The following is a 21,010-nucleotide window of genomic DNA, read 5'->3' as shown; positions in this document are numbered from 1 at the left end:
AGATGGTGTGGCCATTTTTTACACCTTCAGCTTTAATATACCAATTATAACTGGTGTAAGTGCTCATTTCATTTATATGAGCAAGAGTTTAGAGTTTTCTTTTTGTGGATTGACTGACAGTGGAAATTGCTTTAGCTCTTACTACTTTATTGGTTTGATAAAGTAGACCTAGATGACCCCATGACCGCTTTTACACATGAACTCAAAATTGACATTTGAACTCTTTGTGGCAGAGATTCAATGTTTTTGTGATCTTTGTGATTTTGTCTAAACACAAAAGATCAAATTCCAAGTAGTTTCTCCCTGTTTGGACAGCCATGAGAAGATCATATCTGTGCAACACAGAATTAAAAATCTGATTTTATGCTCATGTGTAAATGCATGTGTAAATCCTTGACATTCCTTAATATTTACGTATTTGTTTCCAATGATTAGACTATATCAGAGGCAAACACGGCACGTAATGTGAAGATACAATAACCTCACTGCATAATAGCCACACTGTAAGTCATTTAGTCTTTTATTGAGTCTTAAAATGTTTGTTTTCCTTAAAAAATGTGGAAAAACTGCCAATGGAGTGAGATAATTTTAATAAATACGTTTTTTTTTTTTTTTTTTTTTACAAAACAAATGACAATATCTTAAAATAAGATGGGTCACTCCATATGTATCAAGATAATGTCACTTGATTCAAGAAAATTCTTGAAACAAGCTGATTTGCATTGGAATCTAATGAAATTATCTCACCCAATTAGCAGTTTTTCATTTGTTTAAAGAAATCTAAGATTTAAAGACTCAATACAAAAGTATGATATCCTCACAACTATAATATCGTCACAAGCAACAAGCCTTCATTTGCCTGTGTGTGTCTGTCTAGGCCAAGCCTGACAGATGGACCAATGACCACAGCTCTAAGCCCTGGTGGGTGGACAGCATCATCATCACATCAGGGGATTTTAAACTCCAGCCATGACTTAATACTGACCAGGGACCAGATTGCCGCCTATTTAAATGCTGGACTGGAATTTGAAGAGGAAAACATCAAACTGATCAAACATCAGCTTGCAGAAGCTATTTAGTGTTACGTAGCCTTGTGGATTTTCATGGAACTGTCGCAGTGTTTGAATTATCAAACATGACAGAACTGTTCGTTTAAGGGGAAAAAGGACTAATGGGTCTGACATAATGACAGGAAATACAAAGCCTTATAATCCTTTTTTTGTCCGACCAGCTGTAGAACAATAAAATGCCAAAGCCAATGTTTTGGGTGAACAGATTTGTTAGTTTGGTCATATAACGTTGCCTTAATCTACTGCCTCCGTTCCCCCAATGCAGCACATTTGAAGTGTTTTAGGATATGACACTATGTGGCATGTGAAGCCTCTGGGATTCAAACACACAGGCCTTTCTTTCCAAAGTCAGCAGATGATTTTCATGACAGGGTTTTCTGACATAGCACTTTGACGTTTGAGGTTTATAGGGAAGTAAGCATAGATGTTTTGGTATCCGATACATAACTGAGGGGGGGGAAGTAGTGCTCAAAATCATGTTTATTATGAACAGTCGCGATAAGACACAACTGCTCCATATACCTGGTCATCTATGAAAGACAAAGTGAGGCATTGTAGGGCCTGAAACTTGTCCAGCCATACTGTACTGTACTGTAGATTTAGAAAAAAAAAACATGCCAACCTCCCCCATCACCTAGAAAATACCCTTCATTACGATGATGAGATCTCCCATTCATACCAAAGAAACCTCATCAGCAGACAAACCAACAGGGAGGAATGGAAAAAAAAAAAAGTGATATCCCTCGGAAGTGAATGTGAATGAATGGAGAGATAGATTGTTGGAGATTAAATGCTGCTAATCCTAAATGAATTGAGAGGAGACAGGATGGAGGTCAGGCGCTGCACACCCGTGCCACGCGACCGCCTCTCCACATCGGCTGGAGCGGCAGTTTGGCCTCAGGAGGGCCGCCGGCACGAGAGCGCCCTCCTATCACGGCCCGAGCCGCTAACACACATTTGCACCATACCATACACTGAATTCTCATAGTATTAATCTCAGATTTGGGATTAGTTTGACAGCAAAGATGGAAAATACAACATGCCAATAGACAGAGCAAAAGCTCCATTCGTTTGACATTCTGTTGGAAAGAATAAGGCTCTTATTCATGGACACTCACTTTAAGCTTTTTATTCTGCAAATACAGAAATGTTACTAAAATTTCTCAAAAGGTTGAGCTTTAGGTTATGAACTATCAAGATCAATGAAAATGTTATTCTATGACATCATCAAATTGTATTGTATGAGTTAGTTGAAAGAAAATTTTATGGTCAGTGAAAGTTAAACCCCTGAAATTCAGAGAAAAAAACAGATATAAAATGGTATGAAAACATGATTAATAACCCAAACTCATAACAAAAAATTGTGTAGTGGTAAAATGTATACTTCTTCAGAATAACACCCAATTCAAACAATATTTAGGCTCTGGAACGACTTGTCTGAGTAGCTCAGGCTGGTGGAGCCACTATCATCTTTTAAATTACTTTTATCATATCACCTTCTTCTTTGGCTTTTATTCATGTCATCCTTGTTTATTCCCTTTGTTTTATGGCTTTTTTACTTTTACTTTCTTTGTCATCATTCATCTTTACTTTTCTTGGCTGTGAAGCGTGTTGCAACTTTGTTTTGAAAAGTGCTATACAAATAAAGAAGAAAGATATTTGTGACCATGATTTTGAAAAGCTCTACCCAAAAGAGCGTATGAGGCAGCAAATAATCCCACATGCCCATAAAAATCACCCTGGATACTGTCACATCACTCCCATTCTGTCAGTGGAGTGGCTCCAGGATTTGTCTTTCAATGACATGAGAGGCCTTGCTCTTTTGTTTCTAGCTTTGAGACAAAAAAAATATCATAGGGATAAAATGTGAGTAGAGTTTTAGGAAGCTTCCCCTTTAAGACAAAAATGCAGACCTATGACAAAGTGATATCAAGCATTTCTTTCATTTATTTTTCAACTTTACCAAACAAACATAGAAATATTTGTATTTCTTCGATAAACAAAAATCATTCTCAAAATCATATCCTAAAGGACAAGTATATAAATACAGTGATTGAATAATCTTAATCATCAGTAATAACAAAAGAAATGGGTGTCTGTAGCTACACCGACATAATGATCTCCTTTATGATCTATCAGTCTACTAAGATCTATGGGCAAAAATACTGTACCGCCACCGGCCAATCAACAGCTTGATGCGCTAAGGCTCTTTGAATACACAATTTCCACTAATTTCCACTACACTGGACGTCCATGGAAAAGACTCCAGCCCCACTTTCTCTCCTTGCAAAGGCTATTATATACACTGAGTGGCAAGTTCTAAAAGTTACAGCAAGTTATCTGCTCATTTAATTTAATGTACACAAGTACTGTTATCAAAGTCATGCAAGAAGAAATTCATTTTGACATCAAAACTTGCAGTTGGATGGAAACTATAAAAAAGGACGCCAATGCACATACTATACAACTACAGGTTAAGGCAATGGAATTCAATTCCTGATATATATATGTATGTATATTAAAAACCGACTTTGACGTGGAATTAAAGCTGCTCCATACCAGAACCCCGCCACACCTCCGTCCGCAGTTTATATCACAAAGCACTTTCCCCCCATCACAAATCCAGGAAGTCAGTTCCAAACCAAAATATACACGTTTCACATTCCGCGAAAAGGTCATAAAAAACAACGCGTCAACATCAAAGAAACTCAATACAGCCTTTTGCACAGTGCAATCACAGAACTGGAAAAAGCCCTTACAATCTGTACATATGGCATGGCTTTTTCTAGCACAAAGATTGGAAGATAAATATATTTAAAAAAAAATCATATAGAGTGCAATAGGGACCAAAATGTCTCTAGAAAGTCTATGCACAGTCTAAACCAGTAAAGAAATACATACTGAGAGAATACCAGTAGTGCCACTGCAAGCAGGGTAATCCCACTAGCCTTTAACTTCATGTTATAGTGCCTCCTGGTGGTTGATGTTAGTTACAGCTCTCTAAAGTATCTTTAATCAGCGGACCGGTATGAATCAAGCATCAGTTTATCACCTCAAAATTCCAATTTTCACCTTTGGAAATAAATGTGTTAAACCGATTTGAGACCAGCATTAACAAGCAGCTTGCTGCAACACATTTCAGTAATTCATATAGGTGCAGCAGCGCGGCAATCAGTACAAAGTGCAACATACTGGGGCGGACGACGCAAGCTTCTCTTAAAATAAAAAAAATAATGAGAATAAAAAAAACATTTTGTACTTTTGGGTTTACAATGAAAAACATACACGCTTGAAGAAAAAAACAAAACCCAAACATTTTGATGCCATTGAAAAATAATTACATATCAACGTGTACCTCCACTGCAAGTCCGCCTCTCCTGAAACCCCGCTCTGTTTGCAGTGTAGTGTATAGTGCAAATCAGTGAAGATTTCAGTCCATAGGACCACATTTTTTCACTATAGTGAGCCAAGCAGCTGGTGTCCACTGCTCGTTTTCTTTTTTTTTGTTGTAATTGAAAAAATTACAGTTGATTTATCTCACAGAAAAAAAAATCTGTACCTGGTAATTATTGCATTTGACACACTGAACAATCATTTGCATATGATTTATATGGAGCTGTGATCTGACTTCATGTTTCTTTTCTGACCTTCTTCTTCTGGGATGGTTTTGGAGGCTCCACCACCTGCTCAGACTTCTCTGCAAGGAGAAAAAGAAAAAAACAAAACAAGTTGCAAGTTGTATTCATCACCAATCTGGATATAAAGAGAAGTGATGCAAAGACATTTCTGGAAAAGAGTAGGGATTAAATAACTTCATATATAAACAACAGTAGGTAGATTTAATCTTAAATGGTCTCTGTGTACAGACTCAGACCCATGGAGACCTACTCTGAGAGGAGTGCATGTTGGGAGGCGGCTTGTTGGAGGCCACTGCGGGAGGCTCTTGGGGCTTGGGTATCGTATTGACCAGGGGCACCGAGTTCACCGTCTATAACAAAACAAAGGCAGTGAAATTACCAACCCAGGGGTTTTATGTACTTCAATGTAAACATGAAAACAAAAGAATTATGCCTGTCTCTTTGAGCATTAAGCAATGTGCCACGTCTTAATTTGACACCTTGAGGTTAATTATTCTTGCCTGAGCCACAGCAGCAGCCTCCTCCTCTGCTTTCTTCTTCTTTTTCTTCTTCTTCTTGGATTTGGCTGCTCCTCCGGCAGGATCCTCAGTGTCTTTCTCATCGTCCGATACCTGCATTCCAGTCACAACAAACACAGCTATGTTTAAATTATTTCACTTGCACTGAGGTCACTGTGGTTTATTGTCGTGTATTTTATAGCTAACATTTTTTTGACAAATTAGAAAATGCAAAGATTAGGAGCGCTACTTGGTGGTACCAGAAATGTCCATGGCAGAAAGCAATCAAGAGGTGCGCTTTGGAATGGGTACTACATGACTGTGCTAAAAATTAAAGAGGACCCAAGGCACTTTGTGGTGATGAACAAAAGTTAAAATCCTTCATTTAACATCGGCAATTTAAATAGTTACAAACTTACCAACGCATTTCAGCTCGAATGAGCCTTCGTCATCCTGGATTTTTAATACATTTTTTGACATATGTTTAACATCTTGCCTTTTGAAAACTAGCAATCAACAACTCAACATAGGCTATAAACTACAGAAAATAAAAAACCTTTTTCCACATAAGTAATTAAGAATTTAGGGTGTTAAATTCGGATCATTTAGAAATGTGTAAGATTTAAATGGCTCCATAGAAGCCCTGAGTCAGTAGATACAGAAATTGGCCCTAGCAATGATTTGGCAGAGTGTCACTGAGACCTTGTTGGGGGCAGGCTGGTCCTTGGCTGGAGCGGCTGGTGTCGCCAACACAGGCGCCTCTTCATAGTTCCCCCAGTGCTCTACTGGGGCGTTCCAGTCGGAGCTGGGGTCCGCCGCTGCCATCCCATCTGGAAACCCACATCAGCAGCACGGCAGTTAGATACAGACAAACACCAATGGCTAAATAACCAACACCTATTGGCAAGTGTGTACTTTTGCATTCCTACCCAATCATACAGCCTGTGTTGATTTTTAAGATCCTACAGTGCCCCAAAAATCATTGGCATGCTCGATTAAGTCTTGTAAAGCCATTCAAGATCTTTCTGTTTATAATCACCAAAGTCACCAGGTATTTTTGGAGGGTGTTTTATGTGGGAGGGATTATTGGAACACTTACTGAATCCAGACCATTCATCATCAACATTAGTGTGGCTGGCCCACTTCAGGTTGAGAGAATTTGATATGGGCTCTGAGAGACAGAGAATGAGCGAGAGAGAGAGAGAGTGAGAGAGGGAGGTAAAAGAGTAAACCAGCCGTGACTAAAAAATGCTGGAAGCAGTTAATGAAAATGAATTCTGAAATACCACACCAGACGTTCTTTGGATTACACATCCAGGAGGTAGAGCTGATTTGTGATTGGGTGATAAAGCTGACAGTTAATCACAATACCAACCTGTCGTGTTCAGCCCCAGAATGGAGAAGGTCACAGGGTTGAGGTCAGTCTTCATTCGGCCATCAATACCACTCCATGTCGCTGGCAAGAGCAAACAAGGACACTGATTACACTGCAGGAACACTCTGGAAAACAAGCAGTCGACTGAGATTTGGCATCAGCTGAAAAGAGTTTTCTATACAATATAAATTCTGGCCCCCTGGTCCCTTCCAGCGATTTCACCTGGGTGTTGCTTATCATTCTAGATAACATAGCCACTTATCAACGTTTTAGACAGGGGTCGCTGATATTATAGTGTTAGGTTGTAACGAGTGTGTTAATATTACTTGACCCACAGTAATGATTTTGCTCATTGCTCGCAATGCCGCTTTTGGCCAGCAGATGGCAAAGTTGGACAATGTGTTTCACATTGTTTTGGTGTCATTGATAATAACTAATAAATAATGGGATTTTTTTCTTTTATTTTTCACTCAAGTGGCAGTATTAATGTTTTTGTGAAGGCAGCCTGCCTTGGCTATATAGTGCTGCACAAAACCCTGCAATGGCTATACAGACACAACTAACACCAAGGTATTATGAAAGCTCTTTGGGTGCTCCACAGACACCATGGCTGTTTATGTTTCTTGCATCACTGACAGTAGCATCCCCAAGTGATCAGTCCCCAACGCTGACAGGACCAAAGGGATTTTCTTTGGGCCCTCCTTATTCCTAGCCTCCTACTGAACATTTTGGCTCTGTGATCAACTTGTGACTTATGGCTTGCGAGGCTAGAAGCCTACATCTGAATGATTTAAAGACAGTTAAAACAAGGAAGCAGGTATTATGTTACACATAGGCATTTCAATCTACCAATGTAAATATAGAAATGAAATGTGATCCCTGCGCGATGAGCAATTTGCAAACACTTCATGTTAAAATGCCGCGACCCTTCAGTCGTTTTGCAAATGGTTGGTTAGTTAATTTGAAGAGCCTCGGTCATATGTCAATATGAGTCAGTGCGGATCGATTGAAGTTAAAGTTAGTCTAGATTCCCTTAGTTAGTCTAGAAGTGTAGGTTAGGTTGAAGTTACAGCTACATACCAGTGAACAGGACAGGTATCCAATTTTACAGTTTCCCTTTACAGTTCCCCACAACATCCACCTACTGGGTCAAAATACCCATAAATCAAATTGATTTCTTCTGTCTGAGCAATGCAGCCCTGTCTGACAGGGCTGACAGTTGTTTTTATTTTTTTTTTGTCACACTGAAGTTTCACAGCTAGTATGCAACTAGTCATACCAGACAGATCACATCAGTGTTTCCTTCTGATATATGAATTTTGTGCATTAGAAATTTGTCCTTGGAGGTGCATGATATGGACGAAATTCTAAATTGTGATTTTGACAGATAATGTATAATGTAGTGTAGAATATTTCTTAAGTTATGAACACTTGAACGCTTTTTACTACAACAGTAGAAGGTGTCCCAGTGATAACCAATCTCTTCATATTATGTAGTATTTCTGGGCTTAAGGAAGACCTGTCTGCTTAAACCATGCTTACATTGCAGCCTTTATAATACACTGTAGATAGTGTGTCATTTTACATTGCACCGTCAATATTTCTTCAATACATTGTTTAGTGGTGTAAAAAGGTGAACCCAGGTCTAGGGGGTACCTTGTGTCTCCTGTCCCCAGGACCGGCGCTCAGGCTGGGCCCTGTGCCGTGGAGCCGTGGGAATGGCACTCCACTTGTCGCCCTCCATGGTTCCCATCTGACCTGGGATCTTCAAGGAAATGTCAGCCCACCCTCTGCCATTGACTGACGGCTCCTCTCTCCAGCTGGAGGACACTGAGGAGGCAGAGAGACGGGGAGAACAGGGCATCAAACTAGCCGTTTTGTCAACCAGACACACTGCTTAGTGGATTCCAAATTTCACCAGTCAATGCAAATCAGTGCAGTTCCTAGTTGGAGAGGAAAGAAAGACTGGGAAAGGCACCAGAGTTGTGGGCATGGCCTTTTTCTTGATGATTTCCTTTCCTGTACCCTCCAAGATATATATACAGTGTTGAATTGCTTTCCCTTTCTCATCTTGACATCATGCAAATCTCTTGTCAGGAAAATAAGGAATACAATTTGAGAGACAGGGAGTTATGGATGAGTTTTCCATCTCAGTCATTAGACATTAAATAATAGTTCAGCTCAGTCTTTACCGGGTCCACTGCCTGCATCCCCCTTTCCACTGGTCCTTGAATGCAGGGACTCTGAAACAGAGTGGAAAAAACAGCATTGTTTGAGTCAAGTGAAATTTTACTAGATCATTCTTGTCTAAACATGCGTGAACTCTTCACCACAGGGTGTAGCATGTATGCTAGCTGTAGCGATACCAGGGAGACATTTGCAGAAAGCCCACAACCTTTCTGTTGCCTTCTTGAATCAACACCAAATATCACAACAAGTGGCCATAAAGGTGTCGAATGGACACAGTCCATGGCTCAAGGAGTTGAGTCTATGCCAGCCAGAGATGTCTCCACAGGACAGCTCAGGAAATTAACGACAGGATACCAACCCGGCGAAGAGCTTTGAAAATCACACATTCCACAATTAACGACCTTTATCTTTCAGCCATCAGGAGGAGAAGGACTCAAGAACTCAGGAATACTAATGAACTATACAATCACCCATCCATACCTCTCACACATCTGAATATAGGGAATCACCCTCCTTTCTTCATTTGGAGTACCAGACTGTTCTGGTTAATCAGAAGGGACAGTCACCATTGGGTGAGAACGGGAATACACACCGTGTCAATACGAAGGAACCAATGACTGCTGTTGACACTATCCAGAGTCTCATCACGACCCCCTTTCTAAATCAGGACAGTCATAAATCTCTTCCCTTTTCACATTCCTGTAAAACCTACTTTCAACTATATTTTCTCAATGTCTTTAATGGATCTATTTTGTAGTTTGAAGTATACTAGATGTGTTAACTACAGGCCCATATATATGTTGAAGATGTTCAATAGCTAAAGTTACATGCACAGACCATGATGCGTTAAATGATTGAAGTGTATCAGATATTCATCCAGAGACACTCTCCTATTTTCATGGTCCTACATTGCCACCTTGTGGTCATTTATAGCGACGACAGGTCCGTATAAAATGTCAGTGCGTCCAAATGTCTTAAATGTTTAAATTGTCTTTCTCATATTGATCACGAAGTTAGAGACCCAAGTCACATATACGAGTTAACTTGATGAAGACTTTATAGCCACAGATTGTACCAGGAAGGTATTTGATGTCCTTATATTGATGTGCTAGCTATATAAGTTTGAATGTAAGTTGACAGGTTTTTATTATTTCGATCAATTGACAACAGTAATTGGTGGAGATGTAAAATACCGACATATTATTTTAAAAGGAATCTTTATTAAGATCACTTAGTAATAGATCCCAAAATAAAATAGACTAGAGGAATGATTCCTCTTGCATTCCTTTCCCCCCTCCCTCTCAGTTCGGGGTGAAATCTTCTCAAACAAAGAAATTAATTAGTAAACAGAAAAAGAGCGCGAAGCGTGATTTGCATGGCAAACCACGCCTGAGAATTCAAAGAGCTATAAAATGTTCTTATCTGGGTTTTCAGACAGTTCAACCTTCCGCCCTTGCCAAGAAACCTGCTGAAGCCAAGACCAACAATTTAGCTACACTTCGACCTTAGCTGAAACTTAGAGTTTGAACCTGGAGTTAGAGACGTCTTCTCCAGATGAACTTAAGAATCTCTTACAAGAAGTTTGAACCTCGCGTCTAATAGTTAAGAAGTTATCAACGCTCGGCCAAGCGAAGATCATTTTCGAAACTATTTAGGAACGAGATCATTTAGTTTATAACAGTTAGCAGAGCTAGAAACGTCAACTCTTCCAAGACCAGCAGTCAAACGCTGATGCAACATCGCCGCAGTGTTCCACATCCAGAGAGGCCTGTTGTCTACAGCTGTGAAAAGCCGGTAGCGCTGCTTGCCTCGACGTGACGATAACACATCAGAGACCAGCTGTTCCAGCGTCTGCCGTTGCCAGGTAACCGGCCAAGCCGAGCCCGTCTCTCCGAGCTCAGCGGGACCAGACAACCCGACCGGCAGGACTTCTCAACTGAACAAAGTAGGCTCTGATTATCCACGTCTTTACTGCTGAGAGTTGATGCAAAAGTTTAGATTCAAATTACTTAAATAGATCAGGAAAAGTTAGGCTTTTATAGTCTAGTTGCCCCGTAGCTTTCCGCCTCGTTTTTCTGGTTGATTGATCCATACATACCTCCATTTACTGCTGCCAATTCTTATTCCCATATTTCATTATCATTTCCCTTTCATTCTTAATTTGTTTCATTGCATTCCATGTCCATTTTTAGTCTATAGTTTCTGTGCTTCATTCTAGTGATCAATATACGTGCCTTATATTGCTTATCTCATTGAATTTGTTATGCTTGTATAGTTAAATAAATATTCCCATTTATTACAGAGAAGTTGTTATGTGTTTCCTTACTTGCAGAGTAAAGTAATCCCTGTATTGAAAAGATTTCATGATCTTTAGACTGATGACTGATTAGTATAAGTAAAGGTCCTTCATCTAGGAAGGTGGTGCCCCTTACGAGTGTAAATTGATATCTTTATCAAAGTTTCATATTTTCATACCTTTACTAAATTCTAGATTTGCTAATTGCGACTCTACACGCTACATAGCCCTGAGCTACCAATATGTTCACCAAGTGTTATAGGGTGTTTGGGTTTTTAGAAAAGTGTATAGTCTTTAGAATGTTTTTTAATTAAACTATATTTTCATCATGCTTACAATGATAGGCCTAAGCTGATAGGCCCTGAGTCCCGCACCAAACCCCTACAGCCTACCAACTACACACAATCAACCCTGACTAGATGACATACCATGGTTTCCTCTGCTCTTCCTGGTGTTGGCAGGTGCTGTGGCCACAGGCGCCTCCACGTGGCTCTTGGGGGCGTCCACTCCTCCTGGGCTACCAGAATCCTCGGGGCCCTTGTCCTTCCTGCGCTGCTGCCTCTTCTCTCGGTTACTGACCTTGGTCTCCCACGCGCCTGGTACAGACAAAAGAAGCACATGGTTAGTTGGCTAGTTGACTCATTATCAGTGTGTGCATGGCCTTGATTACAAAAATATTTTAGATTGGATGACAACATAAAAAAATACTAGCAAAAAACTGAACAAAAGGTTTTTGAATTGTTTTACTGACACTAGGTTGATCTGATGACTAAAGATATGCTGCTTTAAAACATGAATTTCAAGCAGTGGCCTAAAATTAAAATGGAAATGCAACACACGTTCATCTGGCCCAGGTAATTCATTAATCACTACATAATTAAGGTTAACTGGCACTTACATGGCTCCTATTTCACAAGTTCCATGATGGGTAACTATATTCCAGTGGATTGAAGCCACGGGCATTGCATCACCTCTCACCCATTTGACTCAGCAAAAAATGTGTTGCATATATTAAGCCCACGGGAGAGATGGGGCAATTGCTCCAAGAACGTCACTGTAGACTTGACTAAAGGTCTTTAAAACTGGGTTAAAGTTCCAATTAGCACATCAGATATGAGGAAAAAAATACATAGCCCTTCTGGAAACTGGACAGATAGATTAGATAAATAGATTTGAATGGAAACATGCAATCTTGCCAAGTCTTAGTGAATAGGAGAGATGCATTTAACAATATTAAAAGGGATACATTGACATTATGATTTTTTGTTGCCCATCATACTGGAGGGAAAAGGATTCAACATTTGTCTATCACTTTCCTTAAAATGGCTTGTTATGGGCTGTGCAATAGACTGTTTATATTGTACAATGTAACTAAGGGACACAGCTAGCCATTTTACAGAACCAGCTATTTTAGGGAAGCTGAATGATGAGTAAATCAAACTAACCAACCAAAATTTGAAATGTCAAGCAAGTGGTGACTAAGTGAAAATGTGAGGAGTGTGTGGTGGATAAAAATAAACCAACTACATTTGAAAATGTGAAGTTATGAAGCAATTTAATAACTATAATAGCGAGTCTTACCATCATCAGGTTCCTTCCCATCAGTGGTAGAGACACTCTGGACTGGTTTCACATCTGCCTTGGTTTTCTTCTTGTTCTTTTTCACCTGCACCGGGGCCTGTGCCACGTGCACCTTAGAGGAAAAAAAAAACAAGATTGGGAAGAATTAAAGGGCGAATATGAATGTGATTATGTTTGTTTGTTCTGCCCAATGCATGCTGGGACAGGCTCCAGCCCCCCTGTGACCCTATGAATAAGCGGGTATGGAAAATGAATGAATGGAGATGTTGATACACATCATGTAGCATTGTTGTCATGTAACACTTGTCAAGTCTGCCACATACTGTCAGTGTGCAGGCCTATTCTGCTGATGATGGCCTTGTTTCACACCAATTCAGTGTGATTGCCTGCTTTGCCAGCCAAATGAACAGTTTCGGGACAATCTGGGAAACATCTGCTCAAACGTACCTTCTCAGTTCTGATCTCTGGGGACGGCTTGGAGGCTGCCTCAATGACTTTCACTTCCTCCTGAGCTACAGTCGCTGGTTGTCCGTTGGATTGGGCCTTCTGGAGGAGGGAGACAGATTATTGATTATTATGAAAAGACATTAAAGACCATAATCCAGGGATGTTGTGAACAGTAAACCCGCCTAAACACAGTTTACCCACCTATTTACTTGCAGAATAGAGTTTAGCCAACTTTTTTTTAAAGTCTAACATAAATCTTAATGACAAAGACATGCATAGTACACCTCATATGTAGTAGTGTGAAACTGATTTAAGTTACATGAGGATAGGGTCTTTTAAAGGGAAAAGATCAATTGAAACTTTTCTGAAAATATTATTTATTTTGGTGTCTGTTTGCCTTCACATCACTGGTTGTCTCTCAGTACAAAATTTTGGCTGTGGACCTAATGATTCTGGGTTTTAGAGAGGAGACATGATATCAATTTACTGGCTACTTCACACCTTTTTCAGCAGCTAACCTTGCTCACGGATTTATGAAAACAATCTGCCATGGTAATGAAACAGCTTAGGATATCAAAGCACCGCTTATTAACTATTTGCAAAAAGAAAACACTGGTAACTCTTTAGGGAAGCGTCAAGGCAAATAAATGGGCAAAATATAACGCTAGATAGGGGTCAGTATGAGTTCAATTTAAGGTTGCGGACTAACGTTGTTAGCTTGACGTTAACATTTAACAGCTGCGAGAAAAGCAAGGAAGCTGCCATACAAACACACAGCTAACGTAGCGTTACAGCCCCAGTTAATATGACTGTTATATTGACATCGTTGCTGTATCTTCACTTTGTTTCTTTGTTTTATGTTCCATTTTCTTTTTGTCTGTTTATTTAAAGTGTATCGCTGGATCCCCCTCGGTTCATTTGTAACGTTATGTTGTGGGAACTAATTACGATATCATTTCTGATGGAACTTATGAGTTGAATGTTAGCTATATTATATTCCTATATTTTTCTAAAAACAACATTTGGGAGACGCACAGCTTAGCTAACGTTAGCTCGTGTTAGCTAACTAACGCCAACTCAACTGGTTCCGTAGAAAACAAAACCGAGTTGAATGAAGTAACGTTATAACGTTAACGCTAACTTTTATTACTTGTTAGCCAATGAATAGACACTTATTTCCCCTCGCCCCCGGGTATTCGACAGGCAATTTGGGCTGCAGTACCTTATCAACTGATTTCTTTTTGTTCCTTTTCTTCTGTTCCTCTGGTTTGGCAGTTTTGGTTAAGTGGGCCTTTACAGGCTCGCCGCTGGCTTGGGTGACCGAGGATCCCCGCTTTTTCCCGGCGAACAGTCCGCCACAGACAGCGGCCCAGGACAGACTGAGCAGCAGCAGCAGACCCACCACCGCGGTGGAGAGGATGACCCATGTCGGATACAGCTCGGGCTTCAGACCCAGATCGACCCCAAACTGAGCTCGGATGTACCCCTGGCCGGAAGACAGGAGCTCTTTCAAACGGACAGACAGCAATTCCGCTTTTTCCACCGCTAAAGCCTGCAAGTCCACTGCCATCTTTTCAAATCGCGGAACACGATCTATCATTGCCAGCTACCGTATGCTAACGGAGGAGTGGCTAATCTGGCCATTGGGAGAAATCTCAGTAAAGCTACAATCCGCAGTACAGATTCTGAAAGTGAGTCAGTTGAGATGGTTTGGAAGTTTTGTTGCCAAACTATATTAGATACAGGGACTTGCCATACCTTCCACTTTATAACTTAATACCTTAATACCCTATTTGAAAGAGCTCATGAATAAACTTATTGAGCACTATAGCTGGCACATTGAAAAGTGCTTCAGAAATAATAATGGTGTCACAGCTATTTGATCAGAATACAACCAAGAAACTATTTTCATTTTTCAGAACATTTTATTGTATCATACAAATGACAAAGTCAGAACCTTAGAGTCAGTAAAATGAATCTCTAATAAAACAATAGTAGTTCCCCAAAGGTCCAATAAGTACAAAATATAGTCACTCTAATCACCCCACTAATGGCTTTGTTCTCCTTATTGTTCAATTATTTATGTTTAATTGTTTACCAAAACTCAGCTCACAAGTTTATTGAGTTTATTGAGTAGTGTCCAGGCCACAACAGCAATGGCCATTAGCGTTTTTTCTACCCCTAATGGAGCAGCAGGGCTTGAAATTTCTAGCAGATTGTCAGTTTGTATTTGATCAGACCACTTGAAACCTGCATTTGCTGCTGCTAAACTCAATTTAGTGTAATTCTCAATCCTTAATAGCCACTGTAGCTGGGAGGCTAAAACGTTATTTGTATGACCTCTGGAGTTATAGAGTTTTACAACCATTCAACCATTAATTTCTGTTTTGTAGTACTGAGACAGAGTTGCAGCAGTTCAAGATTGCATATTGATCTCAGTTTTTGGTTAGAATCCATAACCAGGTAAACAAACATAACTGAGAGCGAGTACCATAAGGCTCAGTCCTTCCCGCAGCAACCCGGGTTTGAATCCGGCCTGCGGTCATTTGCTGCATGTCCTCCCCTCTCTCTCTCTCCCATACCTTCCTGTCTCTCTCTCAAACTGTCTCTATCAATAAAGCATAAAAATGCCTAAAATAAATCTTTAAAAAAAAACTAAACATAACTAAAATAAATATGTTGAATGTAACATATGTAACAGAATAGCAAATGTAACAAATCTCAAAAGTCGGCATCAAGAGTGAATTCACAGTCCATCATGTTTGACATGACTCCAAGTCGCTGATACTCTGCTACTCGTTTCTCGAAAAAGTTGGTTTTCCCCTCTAATGAAATGGACTCCATGAAGTCGAATGGATTTTCGGCTTGGTAAGCCTTGGATTAAAAGGAAAAGAAAAAGAAAAATTAGTTATTTGCACCAAAATATAAACAGTTCATGCATTTACAAACACAGCAAAATAAAAACAACATTTCAACACATCTTAATGTTATTACAATTACATTTAAAAAGGGTATGTCATTCATTTTAGCAGAGACTACTGCTTTCTGTGCTTTTCCCTTTAAAAGGCCCTATCCTCATGTAACTTCAATCAGTTTCACACTACTACATATGAGGTGTGCTACGAATTCAAAGTCCTTCATGAGGAATGACTTGTTCACCGTATGTCCACATATTTATGATTCGTTTAAAAATAATCACCTTGGCCAGTCCAAGGTCAGTGAGGAGCCGGTCCGCCACAAACTCAATGTATTGCTTCATCAGGGAACAGTTGATTCCAATCAGATCCACTGGCAAGGCCTCCGTCAGAAAGTCCTGCAACACCAAACAGGATGTGTTTATGAATTTACAACATGAGCATGGCCTGTGAAGATTATAGACATTTACAATCAGAACAGACCATCATAGGAGAATGGACTGTCTACCTATTACTGATTTATTACAACGGGAGTCAATAGAGTGAGAAAGTAAACACAGTAAAACCAAGCAGAGATATTTGCAATGGCAAAACTAGGTTTTAAAACCATTCTGTCTTGAGTAAATGATGATCCTAGTGCTGCACATTAGTAATCTGTGTCACCAGAGAAGTACGCTACAACAAGTCACAGTGTGGCAGTGGGTTGTGACATAGTTCCTCCAACACCAGCTGACCTGTTCAATGCTAACAGCTTTGGTGATGATGTCCTTTACTCTGTCCTGTGATGGTTTCTTCACCAGGTAGCTGTACAGCAAGCAGGCAAAGTTACAGTGCAGGCCCTAGAAAACACACCAATACACGTCAGAGAAGATAGAAAAAACAATGGAATGGTATTGTCAGAGAAGTTGAAAGAAATCTCTGATTTTCTTACTGTTATTTACATTTTAGGCATTTAGCTCATGCTCTCAAACAGTGCAACTTACACTGAGTTCAATGGTGAACTAAGTCCAAAGACATGCAGGTCAGGTGAATTGAACACCCTAAATTGCACATAGGCATGAGTGTGTTTGTGTGTAGTATGGTATATGATGGTATATGATATACATCTAGTAAAATGATGTATATGACATAGTATATGATGTGTAGTATGTATATAATATAGTTAATGATGTATATGAAGTATGTATAAGACGTAGTATAGGATGTATATGATGTGTATATGTAGTATGTATATGTGATGTAGTATGTATGTACTGTATATGATGCTATGTAAAGCCCTTTGAGACATGCTTGTGATGAAGGGCTATATAAATAAACTAGACTAGACTAGATGGGAAGATAATTCTTTCCGAGACAACTTGGGAAGAACTTTTTCCACAAGCACACGAGTACCGACTTGATAATGAGCGTCGCACATCCAAACCTCAAGGCAGGTGTGTCGGAGTGAAGCATCCAAAATAAACAGGAATGCCCACACAATCTTACGCAAGAGCAATGGGTGGAATCTCCATTACGTTTTATTTTATGTGCTGCAGGGTGTCATGGGCGGCTAAAAAATACACTTGCGTATGCAGTAATGATTTCAAAGGATATTATGTTTTGTTGGGTATTATGTGTAGGGCTCTGATGTCTGCTTTGTAACCTGAGATCAAACACTTCTATTCTATTCTATTCTACTACATGTTTGTGTGATAGATCCTTTTTAACAGTTTGCAGATAACCATGCAGAGTTCCTCTAACCTCGTCCCTGCTGATCAGCTCATTGGAGTAGGTAAGGCCGGGCATTAGGCCTCTCTTCTTTAGCCAGTAGATGGCAGCAAATGAGCCAGAGAAGAAGATGCCCTCCACTGCTGCAAAAGCCACAATTCTTTCCCCTACGAATAAATAAAAAAAAGTAAAAAAAAAAATCAGGCATTATAAAACTTGAGATGCAAGAAATTCATGTCCCAGCTGGTATAAACCTCGGAGAACAAAAGGGAAATAGTACATGGAAAGTTCCTCTACACTGGGGATTCAGACTATATAAATGCACAACATGATGTTTTTGGATGAGATTCTTACTCACCGAATGTGGATTTGCTGTCATTTATCCACTGGAGTGCCCAGTCTGCTTTTCGCCTCACACAAGGCATGGTCTGAATGGCGTTGAATAAATAGTCCCTGCAAACACATGAAACTCATTCAAACACGACTTTAATTTAACAAGTGCCTTTTATTTTTAAGTTGTACTTGCACAAGTCTTTTGTAACATTATGCTGCTATTACTGCTTTTACTACTGCTTTTATTTATTTGTTTTATTTTAACTACACCGAGAGAAGCCAGGCGAAATTTAATTGTACCTGAGTATAATGACAATAAAGATCATTCTATTCTATTCTTACCATACCGGCAGTTAACATATGGCCTAAACATAACAAATAGATAGCCTGTAGATACACATGCCATGAAATTGTGGTCTGCCTAACCTGTAGGCACATCAAAGTCTGCAATAGCTGGGAAAGTAACTGAAATCGCTACAAAGTGGTACAAACTTATCTTGTCATGAACAGGTGCAGGTGTTACAGTTTGTTCAGCATCTTCAGTAAGTGTGATATACACAAAAAAAACCTATCATGCTACTGTATGTGGTTTACTTGCACAGATGGCATTGGGGCTGAGACGGATAATCTGTAACATCTAACCAGGGTAACACGATACCCTGAATTCATACTGGTGGAAAAGAAACAACTTTGTCTTTTCTTCACCACTGCCTACATTACAATTCACGCTCCCTCCATGCACCACAGAAAACGGGGCTTTCTCCATCCCACCAGATGCAACTTGCTTGCATCTAAAAGTTTGCCGGGGCCACTGAATAAAAAGCAGCAACTTGAGGGACAAGTGGCTGACCTCTCCTTCAGGTCCCTGATGTAGGTGTTGATGAGCAGGCTGTACATCTCCGAGTGGATGTTCTCAATAAGGATCTGGAAACCGTAGAAGGAACGTGCTTCAGGAACCTGCACCTCCTGGCTGAACCTCTGCACCTGTTGGAGAAGACAGAAACACAAATGCATAGCTGAAACTTCCTACCACACCACCGGTTTTATATGAAGCTATCATCTTCAGTTATCATGGGGATCAAACTGAAAATAAGTTATTGGGGCATCCTGGATGCTTTACGCTAAATATGTTTTGAAGTTGTCTGATGAAACAAATCAAATCACTGAGGGGAAACCTAGGACACAAGTTAATTTGGCTGTCAAGAAATTAAATTGTCTGGCTCTGAATCCATCGGACTCTGTGGCAGGTTGATTAAAATGTTACAAGTGACAAGCCAACGGTTACAGCCGAGTGACATTCATGCCTCTGTGGTTTGCGAGCCCTCTCACCAGGTTCTCGTTGACGATACCGTCGCTGGCAGCGAAGAAGGCGAGCACGTGGGAGATGAAGTGCTTCTCCTCAGGTTTCAGTCTGTCCCAGTGGACCAGGTCCTTGGATAGATCCACCTGAAACACACATCATAGACAGAAACCCTGTTAGTCTCAGGTTTTCAGGTTATTTGCAGTGGTGGCAAGCTGTGATGGGCAAGGCACACTTAGTTAATTGGACCGATGGACTGTTTATGATATTGTGTCAATTTGGTAAATCTATTTGTGGTAGGCTGCCACAAAGAAGTCTATGTGAAATCCCACTAAAAAGCAGTGATCAGTATTGTTCCTCTTTAATAAAGGGGGCACCATATGTGCATTACAATTAATGGATTTAGTTTATGATTTAATTCAGAACTGCCATAAAGACTGATAAGTCTAATTTGTCATGTCAATTGCTTAAGGTGTTTCATTTGCCCAGAGTAGACTGATACTTAAAAGTTTGTAGCCTATATTCTGCAAACTAAATCAGTATAGGCCAAAAAATAGTTTCATTTTAAAACCCTTCAAATTTCTTTAAAATATATTATAATATTGTGTTATTTTCTCTCAAGCTGGTGAAGTAAAACAAATTATAATTGGTTTTATTTACTTGGTACAACACATCAAAATGAAGAGCTGAATAGTGAAGGCTACCCACCTCTTCCACGGTCCAGAAAGACGCCTGTGCCTGCTTATACATCTTCCAGATGTCGGGGTACTGGATGGGGAAGATGACGAAGCGCCTGGGGTTTTCTCGGAGCAAAGGTTCATCCTGTGTTTCTGTTGCCGGCTCATTCTGCTGGTCTGGATCTGGATCTTTATGGCCAATCTACGACGAATCCGAGCCCAGAAATAAATCGTTGAGATTGGCATTTTATATGATCTGATGGGTTATTACTTAGTACGCGTTTGGAGATGATCAGTAGTATCCTTATTCCGTTTACCTACTTGACAATTTTGACATTACGGATTGCGCCTTTAATTGTGAAACGTTTAGGCCACTGCGCTTGCGCACGGCTTTCATGCAACATCCAAAACAAAAGGGTAGGCTACTACGCATTGACATTGACTGTACAACAAATATGTTCTTCTGAATTTTAAGTCATTGTGTGTAAGTTTTTGTTCTTATATCACCAAATTGCTCTTCTGAATGGCATTTAATCGGCATTCCCGTTGTGTCCAACCACGAGACAAACCCCACACCGTCACTGACGTTCACAACCGACAGAACCAGTTCTGCAATAAGCCTCATTTTATATAGAGAAGCTAAAGCGCCTACAGTTGCCTGAAGGTCTCGTTCGTGACAGACTGACTAAAAACTTGTTACACAAACATCCACGTCACAGAATTATGTCCACGCGCAGTCCACAACAGACTGAACCACATTCTGCAGCTGCTTACCGTTTCTTTACGCTCGCTGGACTGCGGGCAAATGTTCATTACGTCCATTTCATGAGAACAGACTTCTCTCCGATGTCGGAGGACTGAAGTCGGCTCTTTAAACTGAGAATGATCGAGTAGAGGTATTGCGCCTCTATCGGCTATTCTCAAACACGGCATGTGATGGTTCCCAAACTAAAGTCCAGGGACCCCCAGGGGTCCTCGAGGGGC

General features: G+C 40.2%; 2 protein-coding genes across 3 annotated transcripts; both read right to left on the bottom strand.

Moving 5' to 3' along the window:
- Positions 1–2,985: 2,985 nt before the first annotated feature.
- Positions 2,986–14,686, bottom strand: mtdha (metadherin a). Of its 2 annotated transcripts, none has more exons than XM_078290571.1 (12): positions 14,317–14,686; positions 13,095–13,193; positions 12,648–12,759; positions 11,495–11,662; positions 8,773–8,823; positions 8,237–8,410; positions 6,581–6,661; positions 6,305–6,376; positions 5,908–6,035; positions 5,206–5,319; positions 4,959–5,055; positions 2,986–4,767 (listed from the first exon to the last, which is right to left on the bottom strand). In XM_078290571.1, exons 1-12 carry the CDS (start codon positions 14,662–14,664, stop codon positions 4,700–4,702), a joined length of 1,512 nt encoding a protein of 503 aa, XP_078146697.1. In that variant the 5' UTR covers positions 14,665–14,686; the 3' UTR covers positions 2,986–4,699. The 2 variants fall into 2 exon arrangements, with proteins under 2 accessions (XP_078146697.1, XP_078146698.1); XM_078290572.1 differs by having other exon boundaries at positions 13,095–13,190.
- A 360-nt stretch (positions 14,687–15,046) lies between these two features.
- rrm2b (ribonucleotide reductase M2 b) lies at positions 15,047–20,873 on the bottom strand. Its single transcript, XM_071914712.2, has 9 exons — positions 20,801–20,873; positions 20,058–20,228; positions 19,379–19,495; positions 18,900–19,033; positions 18,075–18,169; positions 17,750–17,883; positions 16,744–16,848; positions 16,294–16,407; positions 15,047–15,968 (listed from the first exon to the last, which is right to left on the bottom strand). The coding sequence occupies exons 1-9, from the start codon at positions 20,846–20,848 to the stop codon at positions 15,816–15,818; spliced, it is 1,071 nt and encodes a 356-aa protein (XP_071770813.1). The 5' UTR covers positions 20,849–20,873; the 3' UTR covers positions 15,047–15,815.
- Between the last annotated feature and the right edge of the window lie 137 nt (positions 20,874–21,010).

The sequence above is a fragment of the Centroberyx gerrardi genome, chromosome 19 (genome assembly GCF_048128805.1).
Source record: "Centroberyx gerrardi isolate f3 chromosome 19, fCenGer3.hap1.cur.20231027, whole genome shotgun sequence".
Lineage (NCBI taxonomy): Eukaryota > Metazoa > Chordata > Actinopteri > Beryciformes > Berycidae > Centroberyx > Centroberyx gerrardi.
The sequence above is the reverse complement of the archived record's forward strand: the minus strand, read 5'-3'. Positions and strand labels throughout refer to the sequence as shown.